Source organism: Argopecten irradians, chromosome 3 (genome assembly GCF_041381155.1).
Source record: "Argopecten irradians isolate NY chromosome 3, Ai_NY, whole genome shotgun sequence".
NCBI lineage: Eukaryota > Metazoa > Mollusca > Bivalvia > Pectinida > Pectinidae > Argopecten > Argopecten irradians.
This window is the reverse complement of record NC_091136.1, coordinates 20,921,042-20,941,084: the sequence shown is the minus strand read 5'-3', so window position 1 is coordinate 20,941,084 and position 20,043 is coordinate 20,921,042. Positions and strand designations below refer to the sequence as shown.

Genomic DNA, 20,043 nt, shown 5'->3' with positions numbered 1-20,043 from the left:
GGGAACTTTAGGTAAGGACAATCATATTTTATAAAGGACCGAGGTAAGACCCATGGGGATAGTATGGCCGAGGTCCAAAATGGGAGCTTTGCTGGAATTTGGCTTTAAAATCTGACTCCTCCTTATATTAATCCTTGAATGGGTTTCGACCATATTTGGATGAAGGGCTACCAAGTTTGTTCAACAAATGACATTTACCTTTTTCAGAAACTTACATATTCAACTAAGGAGTTCCTTGTATTGTTTGTATTAATCGTTAACCAATACTTTATACTGTGACTTTGTTGTTTTGTGCCATGAGTCAGATGACCGTTAAGGTCCATGGGCATCTTCTTCTCATATCCACCAGAAATCCCCAGAAATTATTTACGACGAGAAAGTTAAGATTAAAAAAAAATATGTCACATTTGTTAAACAATACATATATAGAATATTTACCTGCTAGTCAGATGAATGTTTTTTTGTAATGTACAAGACAAGTGGTGAAGATGGCATGTTCTTTTTTTTTTTATATATAAAACTTAAACAGAAAATCTGAAACTAATTGAATAAATCATAACTGCAATCTGACTAATTACAGATTCGAATAATGCAACGGGAAGATTGGACATAAAATGAAAATATTTGACACTTGTAGGTGAAAATTCGAGGACCATATTGTATATGGTGATTTATTGATTCAAATTCTACATATTCTATATATACGGCATTCTAGTATCATTAGAAAATAGAATTGACTACGTATATCATTTAAGCCGTATGGTTAAAAACAATTAGCAAAATAACTTGAAAGTGTTTTGCTTACTTTCCATTTGATGCATAACATGGAAGTTATTCAGCTTCGAAATGAACAAACAGGAAAAGAGTATATCTTCCTAAACATATTTACATATTTTTTTAAATGTTTTCTTCTTTTATTTTAAAAGTTGACAAAATATCTTTAAAAATAAATCTGAAATATTTTAAATGACTATCCCCATGTTACACCAGACTGCAATACTCTATTTTTCAAGGTATTAACCTCACTTGTAGCTGGCTCTAAAGATAAGCTTAACTGTGTCTGGAACATAAACCTGGTATCTTACATGGGTGTTCATTTCAAATCAGATCTTACAATTGTTTTCTTTCTCTTGCTTGAGCCGTGGCAGTCCTCGATATGACCACAAATATGCGACATTGCTTATAATTATATAATAGATACTATAAAAGCCTTCATAAGACGTTCAAACGTTAAGCTGTACAAAATAAAGTAGATGCAACCAGTATGTAACCACGTCTTCGAATGGTGGCGTCATATCATTCACAGTATTTATGACGTGACATTACATTTTCTGCCTGGGGAGACAAGTGAATATCGCGCAAGGTCATTTTTTGTTTGACATTTGCAAAGATAATGCACAGGCAAGATGGCATAATATGATAATTAAATGATAATAATTAATATGGTTAACTTTTCTTTTAGGCAGTATTCTTAAGCGGGGTAGCATATTACATTACCCTTTGCACTTATGTAAAACATTGATACATGGGGACGCGTTCTCGTCATTCACAAGATTTAACGACATATGATTTTATGTACAACTGTAAAACTTGTGCCCATTCCGCTATGGAATTGTGGGATTTACGTCATCTCTCTTTATCCGTCAATAACTGCATCTTTTCTCTTGGTATTTGCACGTCATCTGGGATTTTCCAACGTTTCCTTCAGTTTATGTACATCCACGTATTCATCTTTTTGTGAATCTACAAAAATATTCATTAAAATTAATTCTATTGATTGTTGAATATAACGATTTATGCGAAAAAACAAACTATTTTTGCATAAATGGAGACATTAAAAGTGTAAAGTACATTGTACCTACCCGGTCCCTTCATTTCCATATACTGACATCCGACGTTAGAATCGTCAGACCTGGGTTCCTCCTCTCTACAAAATAATGTCTATCCGCTTTATAATCAAAGATAACATATAATTTTCAAATTAAATAAAACTAATGAAACTAGACTTCCATAACGCTATCAATATTTCTAATTAATTTGTTAACCTATTACAACTCTTCTGAACACATATAGTTTTGAAAATGCAAGGTAATGATTTTTCTTTGGTATAATATTTTATGACATAATAAAAAAAATATTTCAGGGCTGTCTTTAGAAGAGGACATGAAATGATTGAACTTAAGAAAATTCTCTTATTGGGTAAACGTTCATATTGAATTTAAATATCCTATATACAATTTAGAAAACGTTCATATTGAATTTTAATATTCTATATACAATATAGAAAACGTTCATATTGAATTTTAATATTCTATATATAATATATAATATATATGTATTAAGCATTTGTTTTGTTTGAAATGAACAGAGATAATACTTACACCTCTGGTAGGACATCTGAAAAAAGTAAAAAAATGAATAATTCCGGATGTTTTATTGATTAAGACACACCTTGGGATGCATCTACGATGGCATAATGAAACTCTTGTCCTTATATTCCTGCCCAAAATCTGCCTTTTTAACATGATATAAAATATAAATAATTTGTTACAGAATGAGTAAGATCCCGATCATGAAACAAGGTATTACATCGAGGCTGTAAAGACATATGTTATTCGACAAGCAGTACAAATCTACCTCTGAAATACGTTAACATATCTTAAAAAACGGTAAAAAAAATGGCGATATGTATTGGTGTAATAACCGGTAAAATTCACCTTTACACATTTGTGCCTGCGCTACATTTTGCCAAACGTGTTGGAGTAATACATATCTGTTAAGCTACGTGCGGTATAACTTTACCTTTGACGTATCTGTTAAGCTAGGTGCGGTATAACTTTACCTTTGGCATGAGTGTCAGTCTCTGTAGCCGGATTCTCCGGTTCCGGATCCCGGTTTACATCCTCCACTGTGACCACCACGGTGTTTTTGTACTTCCTACTAGGAGGCTTCTTCAGAATGGGAGGTTTCTGTTTCTGTTTCTGCTCAGATACAGGCTCTTCCTTCAACAATAAAGTTATCCAATACATAGTAATTACACGTACACAGACCATTGCTTCGTCTGCCTTAATCTAAACTACATCAGTTTAAGCATTAACTCCAATCCTTTCCATAATACTAGCATCCTATATATTCCTAGAGAACGATTTCTGTCAAGATAATGTAGTGGTTTGGCCCACTTCGATATCATGTATCAAAGACATAGATTTTTTTATACCTACACGTGTAATACTGGCTGGTCCAGGGCAATTCACTCATGCCGCCTGAGGCGGTATTGCATGACTACGCATGCATTAAAGCCTCGTGACGTTACGGCGTCAACAAAATATCTGTTTCATCGGTACAATTTTAACATTTTTTTCACAAATATGACTGGTTTTGCTATAAAAGATGAAAACAACGGAATTTGTGTTGAAAATATCACGTAATTTTTCATGTATGGAAAATTGACTTCCAGTCGTGGATTTCTTCGAATTTGTTTAAAAATGGCGGGATATTATAGTTGTAAAATTGCAATAAAACGTCGAGGTATGAAAGAAAAATACTCTTTCATAAGTGGATATAAAGGATAGGGATATTCTACCCTCGGGATCACAAAATGTTGCAAAACCCTCGGCATGCCTCAGGTATTACTACATTTTGTGACCCTCGGGTAGAATATCCCTATCCTTCATATCCACATATGAAAGAGTCTTATAATACGTCCTTAGCTTTGATGGTAGTGTTGAAGTGTGCGGGTATGTATGCATTATCGAATTTGGCTGAAAAAATACACTATTTAAAAAGAAATTGCTCTATGGGAATATAACAAATGATAATGTGAATATTGTGTACCAAACCATAAAAACGTTTACTACACCACATTTTCTTATTTGAAGTTGGCCTGAAATATTTCGTGTAGGGTATATTTTGAACACGTACCTTCCTCGCATTGAAATTGTACTTGTGTTGGGGACATTTTTTTGCAGTATATACTTTCCGACATCGCTCATGGGCAATGATGTTGTTAACACTTTCCAAAAGATAATGGTATGGGTTACTGATACTGACTAGGTCGCTCCTGTTTGATTTTCTCTTTTCGTTTTCACAAAAATATTTATTCAAAATTTTAGAAATCATAATGAAGAGTGAAACACTTTATTAAAACTTTGAGACGACACTGAACAACGTAAAATGCAAAGACTCCTTCTCAACCTATATATTGATACGAAAAGGAGTGAACGAAATCAATTTCAAACGTAAAATAGGTACTTTCCTACAGGGAAATGCACAATTTTTTAATCTCTAAATTGACAGGAGTGTGGTAAATATTCGAACAATCAGGGCTTGGTTGATGATAAGCTTAATCACATGATTAGTGAAATTTCATTTCTGATTTGCTGCATAACTTGTGAATATATCTTCACTGAAACCGCTAGTAAAGAATCGAGTTCTTAAGAATGTTTTGAAATTTTGTGAAAATTCCTATTACCAAAAATATTATTTTATCTGGATTTGAATGGTTTCGCTAAACTGTGATTAGCCTAATCAACTTTTGAACAACTGTTCCCACATTATTAAACTGATTGAATACGTTGTTAAGACGGATACTAGGCTTTTCAAATATTTATGCTAGGGAACAGAAAAATATGCATCAAGAAATTTTTATAATACTTCTAACAATATCATTAGACGTTGCTCTCTTGATTACTAGTATTCCACTTGTATTTTACGTGACACACTAATTACAGGGCAATTAGATTCTAAACACGTAGGTTGGTGACGTACCTCAATCTTTGGGACAGATATCTGGACTTTTCCCTCCTTAGGTGAGGATGAAGAATCGGTACTGGACCTCGTATAGAAGACAGACGCACCAGGAATGTCGTCATAAATGTTTCCAGGACTAAAGTAAAAATACACTTTACCAAACCGATGATATGTAATACATATATTCAATTATACACCACGTCCCTGGCTAGTAAATATCACCACTGGTCCATCATGATTCTATGATTCCATAGCTACCATCAGTATTATTTACAATTATAAAAACGGAGTGGATATGGTAATCAGGATAGTACTTACCTTTCTTTCTTGATTCCGTCTTCTGTAACATTTAAAAAAACCACAAGGGTAAAAAATATTTCAACATAAAACAAAAACAAAAACAAAACATATACACACACAAGGCCACTGCTACAATTATTTATGAAATAGATGTCAGGTTTGGTTACCTCAAATCGTGAGGACCAATGCATATCATGCATTCCTTATATAATTGAATTTCTTGTATCTTATATAAGTTGCGTGGGTAATCTGGAATAGTCCACATCCCTTTATACCTATACCAAGGGGTTACACATGGAATTACGGTATGGTGACAAAGGTTTGCTATCAACTTATTCAGTTATTATTCCGTTTTATATACACTGCATCACCTACCTATACTTGAGCCAATGGAATTGTACATCCCAGATACCAAACCTTGTGTCGCTTTCAGCTCGCCTTTAGTCTTTCTGAAAAGACATCAAATTTTATGAAATTATACATCGATATATTTACTCAGCTGTTATGAAATAATAAACAACAAGATAATCTTATAGGACTACTGTAAACGTTTCATACAAGTACCTGTTTACGGTAGGCCCCCACACTCAATTCGAGTAGAGTATTGTTTTCCTGAGTTGCACCAATTTGTAATATATTGCTTAGCCTTTGGGGAATCGGAACAAATGTTGTAATTTTAAATCAAAAATACAATTTAGGTTTTATATCAGAAATTATATGTAAAGCAGTTTAGCAGTTCTTAGGAAGTATTTGATAAAACCGAAACTATCACTCTATATTTTTTGTTATAAAATGTGTTTTAAATAGCTGTGGTCTACATCATAATTCCACCTAATTGTATTTTTTCGTCAATAATCATTTTCGTGCTTACCTCGCATTCTTAAGACGCTTTTCTGAAAGAAACAAAAAGAATCATTTGAAGGACAATTGCAGTTGTTATTTGGAAATTGAACACATTTTACTGGCAATGTTAAGGGCAGTCCTGCATAGCCGCCATTTTGCTAACGGTGTAATCATTCATTAGAAGTGCTATATTTTATTGGGCATTATGTAGAATTTAAAGCTATTTCATTGACAAATTTAAACCGAGATAAATATATACATTTTTATTCTAGTAATCAGTTTCCTTACAAAACGTTTCTTAGCAAAAGTAATAATTGAATTCCACTTATCAGAACAAGCCCCGGCACCATAAAACTATTTTCAGACACATTTTTTACTCCAGTCTATGTTAAATCATAAATTTGAGTAAAATGTCTGTCTTTGAATAGTTTTATGGTGCCGGGCCCGAGAAAAGTTTAGGATTTAAAATAACTACCAATGACAGGCGCGTCGCATTTGCCCAGATTTTCTAGGTCCTCGTACATAGGATCAGGCGCTGACCCTTCCCGTGAAATCAGTATTCTGGGAATCTTGAAAGGGACCACGTCTAAAAATATAGCACATATTCCACATAAATACGGGCATTTAGTTCATAAAAGTATTTAAAACTGTCGATCATTTCTCATATTGATAAACCTAGGGCTCATTAATATCCAACAACAATAATGCATAAAAGTAACTAATACCATAGTTAAAAGACAAAGCACGAAACGTATGAGTGGAACAGAGAAAAACCACATACCCATGTAAAGTAGTATAACTTTTAATAATGCTACAATATGAGATCACACAGCTCCTATATAACTATGCTTGATCTGTCGGGCACCTGGCCGACGCCTTAAAATTATACCAACGTCATCTCTGTACCAACGTTCAAAAACGCAGATACTCTCTTAAGTTCGTAAAACTATACCAACGTCTCTCTGAATCAACGTTCATAAATGTAGTTACCTCTCTTCAGTTTGATCACAACACACACGCCAAATGTCACCAGTAGAACAACGCTCACTGCCATTAACGCCACACCCAGATGGAAATACAGCAATCCAGACTGCGCTTCTGAAAAGTACCATAACGGCAAAATCTTGAAAAAAATTTCTCTGTCCCAGGACGAGACTAAACTGCTGAACTTTGAACTATATGATTATCGGAATCGGACGTCAACATGTCTTTCAATAATCCGACGAAATAACGTATTGTTTGTTTATATTTCTTTAACTTTAAGTATTTCGAAATGATCCCTCGGGACCACAAAATGTTGTAAAATTCTTAGCAAACTTTGGGTTTTAATATATTTTGTGACCCTCGGGTAGATTATCTCTATTCTCCATATCCACGTCTGAAAGGGTCCTATACCCCGTCCCCACCTGTAAATATGGTGACGTGCGTAGATACAGCAGAGCTTGTGCCCACGTCGTTAGAGGCTGTCACAGATATGTTGTAAGCCGTGTTTGGTTGAAGTCCTAGGACCATGCTGGAGAACAACACACCCGCTGGAACATAATATCAAGATATGAAGGAGGGGATACAATAAGCAATCGTCTGTTCGTTTCATTCTGTTTATTATTTCTGTGAACTATATTTAACAACAAAAACATTTTCTTTGTCTGTGTAAAGTATCCCTTTGCAACAATGGTCATGATTACAGTAACATATGACCAGCATTAGTGAATAACAGCTTGTTATGAGACAATATTACATTATACCGTATAACATATACCTTATTTACAAGGTATAATTCATGTAAGTATGTAAGATGAAAATTCCATATCCGACATAACATACCTTCTCGGCATTATGCCTTTGATGTGGCGTTTTTTAATTTGTCACCATTCAGTTACATTATATTATGATTGTTTTATTACACGTTAAACACAAAACATCTATCCAAGTGAATTAAAACTAAGACAAGGACGTCTGAAATTCATGTCGAAGTTAATCCTTCATTTTAAGACAAGGATTTCAATGTCGTAATAATGCGATTGACTTGATATGTGTCAGACAGACTGGACGTCAAACTACACTTATCTGCGTCCATTTCAAAAGAAAAGCACATATAGTGATAGGAAAAATACTTACAACTGTTCTGGCGGGTGGGAGATCCTATCGCTAGTCCTGCTGTGTTGGGGAGGACACTGATGTCAAAGGTCAAACGATATAGTGACAAGGGGTCAATACTCCAGCTCAGGTTCAAAGAGGTCTTGTCAATGTACGCTACCGACATAGCGGTGGGCTCTGGAGGTACACCTTAGTTACAATATAAAACTTTATCATTGTACAATACATACAAAGCAGCGGGCTCCGAAGGGACGTCTTAGTTACAATATAAAACTTTATCATTGTACAATGCATACAAAGCAGCGAGCTCCGAAGGGACGTCTTAGTTACAATATAAAACTTTATAACACTTTCTTAAGCCTGGGTTAAGTTATAAACTGTAAAGTAGTTTGGATCAATTTAGTTTTTCTTAGAAAGAAAATTTAAGTTAAAAGAGGATACTTACGAAGTATAATGATCTCAAGTGATTTAGAACGAACTTTTGACATGTTATTTGACATGTAATTTACAGCAACACACTGGACAGCTGACTTCAATATGGAGTCCCGAGCTGTCGATATCATCAGCTTCTCAGAGGTTTTAAGCAGTCCATTCTCGATCGAGATGGTTGAATTGGTAACTAATGAAGATATGACCGCCCCGTCTTTCATCCATAAGATGGTGGCATTGGGGCGGCAAGGCGACGTCTCGCAACGCAGTGTGATATTGTCTCCCTCTTTTACGATTAACTGACCTTCGCTGCTCTCTCCAGATAGATATTGAAGGTGGACATATTCTAGCGGCACTGAAATATATACAGAGGAATTACTCAACAAGTTATGAATTTATATCGTTTTTAACTCTCAAAAAAATATAATATAAACAGGAAAAGAATAAAATCTATACACTGTTGGTTCTATTACAAGGTGGTGTATGTCCATAAAAACAAAGATATGGGCCAATATCATCATAGGATGTACACAAGTGAGGCTAGGTTTTGTTTTAACAGAATACTTCGTGTGTAATGCTTCGTTTTCATTTCTTATATACAATCACTAAATATGTTCGCTTATGTGCCGAAGAAGTGCTTTTTATCGACTCAAAAGAAAGAAAAGTTCCAGTCAAGTGGTTAATTATGTGTATATGTGTTATACATGTATCTGTTAACGCTAGTCAACTGTTAAACATGTTTCAGTCGGCTAATCTACAACTATGACGTCAAGTAGTACTAGTATTGTGCCAGTAACCTGTCTCGGAATGAACGCAAAGATGACGTCGGTGTAGAAGAACTGTCTCTCCTTCGGACAGCATTAACGCTGACGTCATCGTATCTGTTAACGCCAGTCAACTGTTATACATGATTCAGTCGGCTAATCTACAACTATGACGTCAGGTAGTACTAGTATTGTGCCAGTAACCTGTCTCGGAATGAACGCAAAGATGACGTCGGTGTAGAACGAACTGTCTCTCCTTCGGTCGGCATTAACGCTGACGTCATCGTATCTTTTAACGCCAGTCAACTGTTATACATGATTCAGTCGGCTAATCTACAACTATGACGTCAGGTAGTACTAGTATTGTGCCAGTCACCTGTCTCGGAATGAACGCAAATATGACGTCGGTGTAGAAGAACTGTCTCTCCTTCGGACGGCATTAACGCTGACGTCATCGTGGAGGCAATGATAGTCAATGTCGACATTGTCAGTATTATATCTTATGTATGTGTTGGATACCTAGTGTAGATGTGATATCTTACCCTGGACATAGACCTCAGTATACGACAGCTTACGTAGGTGTTGGATACCTAGTGTAGATGTGATATCTTACCCTGGACATAGACCTCAGTATACGACAGCTTACGTAGGTGTTGGATACCTAGTGTAGATGTGATATCTTACCTGGACATAGACCTCAGTATACGACAGCTTACGTAGGTTGTTGGATACCTAGTGTAGATGTGATATCTTACCCTGGACATAGACCTCAGTATACGACAGCTTACGTAGGTGTTGGATACCTAGTGTAGATGTGATATCTTACCCTGGACATAGACCTCAGTATACGACAGCTTACGTAGGTGTTGGATACCTAGTGTAGATGTGATATCTTACCCTGGACATAGACCTCAGTATACGACAGCTTACGTAGATGTTGGATACCTAGTGTAGATGTGATATCTTACCCTGGACATAGACCTCAGTATACGACAGCTTACGTAGGTGTTGGATACCTAGTGTATATGTGATATCTTACCCTGGACATAGACCTCAGTATACGACAGCTTACGTAGGTGTTGGATACCTAGTGTAGATGTGATATCTTACCCTGGACATAGACCTCAGTATACGACAGCTTACGTAGATGTTGGATACCTAGTGTAGATGTGATATCTTACCCTGGACATAGACCTCAGTATACGACAGCTTACGTAGGTGTTGGATACCTAGTGTAGATGTGATATCTTACCCTGGACATAGACCTCAGTATACGACAGCTTACGTAGGTGTTGGATACCTAGTGTAGATGTGATATCTTACCCTGGACATAGACCTCAGTATACGACAGCTTACGTAGGTGTTGGGTACCTAGTGTAGATGTGATATCTTACCCTGGACATAGACTTCAGTATACGACAGCTTACGTAGGTGTTGGATACCTAGTGTAGATGTGATATCTTACCCTGGACATAGACCTCAGTATACGACAGCTTACGTAGGTGTTGGATACCTAGTGTAGATGTGATATCTTACCCTAGACATAGACCTCAGTATACGACAGCTTACGTAGGTGTTGGATACCTAGTGTAGATGTGATATCTTACCCTGGACATAGACCTCAGTATACGACAGCTTACGTAGGTGTTGGATACCTAGTGTAGATGTGATATCTTACCCTGGACATAGACCTCAGTATACGACAGCTTACGTAGGTGTTGGATACCTAGTGTAGATGTGATATCTTACCCTGGACATAGACCTCAGTATACGACAGCTTACGTAGGTGTTGGATACCTAGTGTAGATGTGATATCTTACCCTGGACATAGACCTCAGTATACGACAGCTTACGTAGATGTTGGGTACCTAGTGAATATGTAATATCTTACCCTGGACATAGACCTCAGTATACGACAGCTTACGTAGGTGTTGGATACCTAGTGTAGATGTGATATCTTACCCTGGACATAGACCTCAATATACGACAGCTTACGTAGGTGTTGGATACCTAGTGTAGATGTGATATCTTACCCTGGACATAGACCTCAATATACGACAGCTTACGTAGGTGTTGGATACCTAGTGTAGATGTGATATCTTACCCTGGACATAGACTTCAGTATACGACAGCTTACGTAGGTGTTGGATACCTAGTGTAGATGTGATATCTTACCCTGGACATAGACCTCAATATACGACAGCTTACGTAGGTGTTGGATACCTAGTGTAGATGTGATATCTTACCCTGGACATAGACCTCAGTATACGACAGCTTACGTAGGTGTTGGATACCTAGTGTAGATGTGATATCTTACCCTGGACATAGACCTCAGTATACGACAGCTTACGTAGGTGTTGGATACCTAGTGTAGATGTGATATCTTACCCTGGACATAGACCTCAGTATACGACAGCTTACGTAGGTGTTGGATACCTAGTGTAGATGTGATATCTTACCCTGGACATAGACCTCAGTATACGACAGCTTACGTAGATGTTGGATACCTAGTGTAGATGTGATATCTTACCCTGGACATAGACCTATATACGACAGCTCTTACGTAGATGTTGGATACCTAGTGTAGATGTGATATCTTACCCTGGACATAGACCTCGGTATACGACAGCTTACGTAGGTGTTGGGTACCTAGTGTAGATGTGATATCTTACCCTGGACATAGACTTCAGTATACGACAGCTTACGTAGGTGTTGGATACCTAGTGTAGATGTGATATCTTACCCTGGACATAGACCTCAGTATACGACAGCTTACGTAGGTGTTGGATACCTAGTGTAGATGTGATATCTTACCCTGGACATAGACTTCAGTATACGACAGCTTACGTAGGTGTTGGATACCTAGTGTAGATGTGATATCTTACCCTGGACATAGACATCAGTATACGACAGCTTACGTAGGTGTTGGATACCTAGTGAAGATATGATATCTTACCCTGGACGTAAACCTCAGTAGACGCCGTGAGTGTGGTTTGATTCGGATTCCAGGTTCCTGGTATCATCACTGCACAGTAGATGTAATCACCATGTACAGGGTTCTCCACGGAGAATCGTACTGATGTAGAATTAATCAGACATGCCTCAGATAGTGGTGTACTCTCCTGACATGTCCCTAACTGGCGAGACTTTGCCGATCCAAGCGTGACCTCTCCGGTTGCGCTCGTGGACCACTCCAGCCGCCAGGAATCTGCAGATACTATGTTGATGGTCAGAATTAGCGGATATCCTCTTTCGACTGAAGCCACGGGCTCGGGATAAAGGTGCACAGCAGCGTTAGCGATTGGAGCAGTTTCTGTCGGTGTGGAAGTCCCCGACATCGATGGGTATGTGACATTGCTACTAACTACAATAAAAAGGTAAGAGAATGATGGTAGGTATGCGACGTCTTGATGTTGCTGTCTGCAATCAAAATGAAAGAGAATAAGAGGGTAGGCATTTGTAATTCAGCATCTAGGTCCGTACTCTGTCTGTTCGGTGAATTTGCATTCTTCATTCTTTCTAATTTTCTGGTATCTGTATTATGTTTTCTTGACTAGTAACCATGACACTTCCTGCTTTTCTGCATTTCTTTCTTGTTTCTTAAGAGTGATGAGACAATATGTTGTCATTTGCTGGTAACCTTCAGTATAATGGAAATTGTTTCAGCGAGGTGTCAGTGTAAAGTAGACGAGCTATCATAAGATGACACGTCACAAATACCATATCCCTCTTCCCACACAGAACACAGACGGATTAAAACTACAATGCTTTCTTGTAGCATTCACGCAATCACTAAAACACAAGCTGCGTTCTTTTGGAGGTAGTAGTGTTGAGATTGGTTTATTTTGGTACACCTCCCATCAACAATAAATGTCATTTATCCTATAACTATGCATGTTTCACAATGGAAAACCCATGTGATAAATTCCATAGCAGTTGGTTATCGTTTATGTTTACACACTCCAGTGTGTAAAAACCGAGTGTGTAAACACCTACGGCGCCTCTAATTGGTCAACTCCAAGATCTCTTGATTCCGATTGGCTCCCATCTTCGGGCTACCTTTCGCAGCTCATTTTTTTTAAATATCATTGTATATACTGTTTAACAGGTAGTTGCTTATTCAAAGCATTAAACAATAAAATATTGGCTCTCTATTTATGCACTATATTTTATGGCGGGAGGTTATCACTACACATTGTATAGTGGTAAGTTTCCCTGAATGAAGACGAGACAATGGTGACCATGGTATAACTATAGAGTTAAAGTTATGGGATAAATAAGTTCCTCAACGAGTGACTGTTGTTTATCATGTCTATCTAAACTCTCGTTAGTTAATTTTCAAATTTTTAAAAGACAATATAAAAGGTCGTGTCTTTTCAAAAATTTTAAAATCTATTTAAAGAGTGACCTGTGATGTTTTTGGTGTTTTACAACCCACTTTGAAAAAAATAACACAATTTGAAAAATTATTTTCAGATTGCGTTAAATATAGTGTAAGTCAACACAGTTTGAAAATTTGGTGTAAGTGATGTTTGTGTTTTGGAAAAATGTGGTATATATGCGTTGTGCGCCTCTGTGATAGTATGTTTTGACGGACTGTGGTATATAGGCGTTGTGTCCCCTTGTGATAGTATGTTTTGACGGACTGTGGTATATAGAAGTTGTGTCCCCTTGTGATAGTATGTTTTGGACGTTATAGACTTGTGATAGTATGTTTTGACGGACTATATAGGTGTTTAGTTGTCCCCTTGTGATAGTATGTTTTGACGGACTGTGGTATATAGGTGTTGTGTCCCCTTGTGATAGTATGTTTTGACGGACTGTGGTATATTAGGTGTTGTGTCCCCTTGTGATAGTATGTTTTGACGGGGACTGTGGATATATAGGCGTTGTGTCCCCTTGTGATAGTATGTTTTGACGGACTGTGGTATATAGGCGTTGTGTCCCCTCTTGTGATAGTATGTTTTGACGGACTGTGGTATATAGGTGTTGTGTCCCCTTGTGATAGTATGTTTTGACGGACTGTGGTATATAGGTGTTGTGTCCCCTTGTGATAGTATGTTTTGACGGACTGTGGTATATAGGCGTTGTGTCCCCTTGTGATAGTATGTTTTGACGGACTGTGGTATATAGGTGTTGTGTCCCCTTGTGATAGTATGTTTTGACGGACTGTGGTATATAGGTGTTGTGTCCCCTTGTGATAGTATGTTTTGACGGACTGTGGTATATAGGTGTTGTGTCCCCTTGTGATAGTATGTTTTGACGGACTGTGGTATATAGGCGTTGTGTCCCCCTGTGATAGTATGTTTTGACGGACTGTGGTATATATGGCGTTGTGTCCCCTTGTGATAGTATGTTTTGACGGACTGTGGTATATGGCGTTGTGCCCCTTGTGATAGTATGTTTTGACGGACTGTGGTATATAGGCGTTGTGCCCCTTTGATAGTATGTTTTGACGGACTGTGGTATATAGGCGTTGTTCCCCTTGTGATAGTATGTTTTGACGGACTGTGGTATATAGGTGTTGTGTCCCCTTGTGATAGTATGTTTTGACGGACTGTGGTATATAGGTGTTGTGTCCCCTTGTGATAGTATGTTTTGACGGACTGTGGTATATAGGTGTTGTGTCCCCTTGTGATAGTATGTTTTGACGGACTGTGGTATATAGGTGTTGTCCCCTTGTGATAGTATGTTTTGACGGACTGTGGTGTATAGGCGTGTGTTGTGTCCCCTTGTGATAGTACGTTTTGACGGACTGTGGTATATAGGCGTTGTGTCCCCTTTGTGATAGTACGTTTTGACGGACTGTGGTATATAGGCGTTGTGCCCCTTTTGATAGTATGTTTTGACGGACTGTGGTAATATGCGTTGTGTCCCCTTGTGATAGTACGTTTTGACGGACTGTGGTATATAGGCGTTGTGCCCTTCCCCTTGATAGTATGTTTTGACGGACTGTGGTATATATGCGTTGTGTCCCCTTGTGATAGTACGTTTTGACGGACTGTGGTATATAGGCGTTGTGCCCCTTTTGATAGTATGTTTTGACGGACTGTGGTATATAGGCGTTGTGTCCCCTTGTGATAGTACGTTTTGACGACGTGGACTGTGGTATATAGATAGTACGTTTGTGTGAGTTGTGCCCCTTTTGATAGTATGTTTTGACGGACTGTGGTAACATATGCGTTGTGTCCCCTTGTGATAGTACGTTTTGACGGACTGTGGTATATAGGGTTGTGTGCCCCTTTTGATAGTATGTTTTGACGGACTGTGGTATATAGTGTTGACCCCTTGTGATAGTACTTTTGACGGACTGTGGTATATAGGCGTTGTGCCCCTTGTGATAGTATGTTTTGACGGACTGTGGTATATATAGGCGTTGTGTCCCTTTTGATAGTATGTTTTGACGGACTGTGTGTATAGGCGTTGTGCCCCTTTTGATAGTATGTTTTGACGGACTGTGGTATATAGGGTTGTGTCCACTTGTTAGTATGTTTTGACGGACTGTGGTATATATGCGTTGTGCCCCCCTTGTGATAGTATGTTTTGACGGACTGTGGTATATAGACGTTGTGCCCCTTATGACAGTATGTTTTCATGATGAACTGTGGTATATATGCGTTGTGTCCACTTTTGATAGTGACACTCTTGCTAACTTTATGATTTACGGGTAAAAATGGTCGTGGACACTGCGCAGTAGTAATACCGACTCATTTATCTATCTTCACAGGGTTTGAAACAAGTTTTTTTTTCATTTTTGATTTGGATTTACATTACTGTTACTGTCTTTGTATTTAGTATGTAAATGGAAATCACAATCCTAATAATAGTATTGAAATCATATATGTTTTGCCGCCACACGACCATGTATGGAATGAAATCACACTTTTAAACTTAGACATCTATATACATTGCATGTATTCATAAATTGCCTACCCACAATCAGCTCTTCATTTCAAACACTTCCTTCCTTGTTATTGAAGTGACGCCCGGTCATACATTGATGCGAGTTTCCGCTCTTTAGAATAGATACTTTGTATATCTGTGTTGTGAATTGCTTTCAAAGTATTTCAAATTTGTGCTAAAGACAAAATAAATATGATTCAAAATAACAATAAATCGAACTCGAACGTTTCGTTTATAACAAAGGTTACCGGGTTTATACTACTAAACAATTGCACACCGGATACATTGTTTGGTGCCTCTTCGCGCCATATGAAATAAAGTACTGATTGCGCATGTGCCAGAAGAAAAACTATTTTTTTAATATATTTATGGATATTAATATGACATAAATTTACTGAATATATGATAATTATTGTTTTAAAGATAGCTTTCGACAATTGTCAAAGTCTAGTGGCGCTCGAGTAATAAAGGAAAGCCCCAGATTTGTTATGATTTAGCCAATAAATTCATTGTTTTGTTTAGTGAACGAATTTAGACCTTGTAGATAATAAAGACCAAGTTTGTGTCGGTGGCCTAGTGCACGTGGATGTTGGTATCCTTGGGGGTTTGTGTCCAGTGGGCTTTGACCTAGTCACTAGTTATGCCCTATTGATTCTTAAAACCATCAGATTTTAAACCTGAATGAATGTTTCAGGCTAAATACATGTATTTCCGTAGTTATAAGGCACTAGCGTCATTGTACGGAGAGGTTGAAATAGGTAAGCGGCTATTTCAATTCGTCCACGAGTACCCTTTTCTCTCTGTCCATTCAGAATATTGTAACAACGGGGACGAAAATACGTACAAGATCTACTATGGCTTTCGATCGCCAGATTACGAATGGTATCCATGCATATGGATCCTAGTGGATAACTGTCCAAGTAAGTACTCGTACATACTTTTTTTATGTTATCAAATTATTTTATGCGTTTAGTCTAATGTGGATAATCTATATATCATTACCGCTCAAAACAAATATTTAACATTCGCAGTACAGTCAACTTCATAATCTGTAAAATCGCCAAGTTTAATTTACAAATATACATGCATGTTCAATTCCTGCATACATTTGTATAAAAATGCTTTAAATAAAAAGATTAAAACTTAAAGTTGAGGGGTCTTATTAGGCTATTGACCATGGGAACAGCCCCAGAACCCAAAGGATGCGACAGGGTGAGCAATGTCAGCTTGTTATATTATTAACCTTTCTCAAAAAATCTAGGTCATTTAGAATGAACATAACCTAAAATATATCCGGGTCATATGACATATGAAACGTTTTCAGTAGAATCTGTAGATATTCAGGAAGTATGGTCGTCAGGCCTATTGAGGTTGTATTAGACAGTCAACCCTGCTTGACCTGATGAATAAACAACAAAACTATTAAATAATGTCATTTCATATAATAGCCTATTAAGATAAGAGCCATAAATATGTCTATTGAACCTTTTCTACTGAAACAAAAAGTTATTTTGTTTCTCCTTTAGACCCTGCATGAATACATCGTGTCTGAATGAAGTGTGTCATAAGAGTAATGGGAAACGGACCTCCTTCAAGTCCTTCAATACATTATCTATCTGTGAGTATGCACATTATAAATATTTTATGGAGATCGATTCGTATATAGATCTAAGGGGTTTATTAATATCATTTTCTGGTATTTGAAAAGTCTTACGTCCTGAAATTTATTTGAAATACCATCATTAGCATTATCTAAAACTTTTTAATTACATTTCTCAGATTTCAGGTTTGCACAAGTCCTTATGGAAACAATATTCGGCTATTCAATTTTAATATTTGACTTGATAAAGAATTAAAAAGAGGCGTATTACATGTATTAGCTATGTTCTAAATCACACACATTCACTTCAAGGAAGACAAACTCTGAAATAGCGTCATCCTTAATACTTAGACGTTGAAGAGATTATCGTTCAGCGATAACGATACATATATTAGACACTTCTAACTGAATAATTCAATATTGCTTGTAACAAGTATTTTCATTGGCTTAAAAAATGGCGTCGCCGTTTGTAACGTCGCTTCTTATTGGCTGATATAACGGCGTAATGATTTCATAGGGGGAAAGAGTCCCAAAATGAATTCGGAATTTTGAATAGATACCTTTAGTAAATTGAATTATAAGGATTAATTTGAATACATGTTTTATGTTATGGAGATATAACACAATAATCCGAGTGTACTCTCATCATAAACCGCTTCGAGAGTACACTCAGATTTTTGTGTTATACATTTTGTAACTCCATAACATAAAAATATCTAAATGGAAGAGTGGTTTGTTTTAGTCGTTTAGCGTCCGATTAAGTCAATTTAGGATTACTTCCCTGTCGTGCGGTGACATTGGTAAAATATGTTTTTCTGAGACTAACAAATTTCTCAGCTTTGTCCTTGTGAAAACATATGTCAGCACATGTCTTCCGTAATACAGGGGCCAAAGTAAGGCGGAATTAAACGACATGTTAACAATAAACTATAACCTTCATAATGAAATGCAAACAGTAATGTAGCTCCAGAAACCGATTCTTCAAAACAAAAAATAATACAATCGCCATTGAATGTTCACATACCAATATCTTCAACAAAATGAACGATTTTAGTTTTGGGAGCAAAGTCCAAAACCTCCATAAGTTTTAACATATCATATTCCAATTGTAACATTAGATATGCCTGAATACTGTATATCAACTTTTTTGCCAGCGATTGAATTTCGCGAACTTTACCGGCGAATAGAAATCTTACAAATGCGTTCGCCGTGAAAATGCTTCATTCGTAGACAGTAGACAATGTCTGTAAATCATGAAATCAAATCGCATTGAAAAGTTCAAAAACGCGAAATAAGGTCGGCGCGAAAATGTCGCCACGAAAACAAGTTGGTTTACAGTATATAGTGTTGTCACTTTCACAAGATGAATGTGTGATGAACTTACCGCCTAAATGTCCCTGTAGGAGATAGCTAAATACCATGATATAAATCGTGGTCCTTGTTATACAGATCATGACGACGGTGTGGATAGTTAAAGATCTTAACACGCTCTGACAGTTCAGCTAAGTGTAATACATGTTAAGAAATCGCTCAATGATTTCCGGGTCTACTTAATTTCCGCTTAATACAACTTTTTAAAACCGAAACTTAAACTTATTTCTATTTACATAAACTATATACAAACATGCAGACTAAATTATAAATAACGGCTGTGTCACTATTGTTCGATAATAAAGTTCCTGTTTAGACAGCTTATATAATTAATGTGTGAGAGTGCTTTGATTAAACGGTTTTCTTGGGTGTATTTATCAACCACACATTTCGGTGATTCACCTAACCCGAATAAAGTAAATTTAAGAGCGTTTACCTTAAATTTTCCGTTAACCCAGGTTACCTGAAAATTACCATTCACGTGACATTTTTACAGGGCAATTTTACCCCATTATCAGAATACAACATATGATACACAAGACTTCTTGCTCTTTCACTTACGGCTAAGTCCATCATTCGTATTTTGGGAAAGAGGGTCTCGTCAGTTTTGTTTATCCGCAGCATTGACTTCAGTTTTCTCTTTTAATGATGCGATTATAAAAACGTGCAGAAGATAAATGGAGGATAACAGCCAAATGTCCGGTGTTGATCTATCGTCGTATCGGTCAACGTTTGTAGAGTCCTAGTTTTGAGCACATAGCACGGTCCTCTTAAAAGTGTTATACCGCCGACGAACGATGATTTCATCTATTAAAACCAACAGATGGAATAGCACTTTTCTACAGTAACAAAAAAGATCTATTTAGTTTACTCTATTACTATCAATGAAAAGTTTGAATTCCTTATTTTACTTCGGAATAAAAGTAAAGAAAATAATTATTAAGCATCGCGAAAAACTATTAAACTAATAATAATAATAATAAACTT

The 20,043-nt window shown here is 37.0% G+C and overlaps 1 protein-coding gene across 2 annotated transcripts; it reads right to left on the bottom strand.

The window, feature by feature from the left end:
• Nucleotides 1-638: 638 nt before the first annotated feature.
• LOC138317815 (uncharacterized) lies at nucleotides 639-19,213 on the bottom strand. Of its 2 annotated transcripts, none has more exons than XM_069259724.1 (15): nucleotides 19,070-19,213; nucleotides 12,139-12,546; nucleotides 8,435-8,773; nucleotides 8,011-8,178; nucleotides 7,299-7,424; nucleotides 6,883-6,990; nucleotides 6,368-6,478; nucleotides 5,921-5,942; nucleotides 5,425-5,498; nucleotides 5,068-5,089; nucleotides 4,768-4,885; nucleotides 2,843-3,002; nucleotides 2,382-2,397; nucleotides 1,863-1,927; nucleotides 639-1,743 (listed from the first exon to the last, which is right to left on the bottom strand). In XM_069259724.1, exons 1-15 carry the CDS (start codon nucleotides 19,137-19,139, stop codon nucleotides 1,679-1,681), a joined length of 1,872 nt encoding a protein of 623 aa, XP_069115825.1. In that variant the 5' UTR covers nucleotides 19,140-19,213; the 3' UTR covers nucleotides 639-1,678. The 2 variants fall into 2 exon arrangements, with proteins under 2 accessions (XP_069115825.1, XP_069115826.1); XM_069259725.1 differs by having other exon boundaries at nucleotides 2,843-2,981.
• Nucleotides 19,214-20,043: the final 830 nt, after the last annotated feature.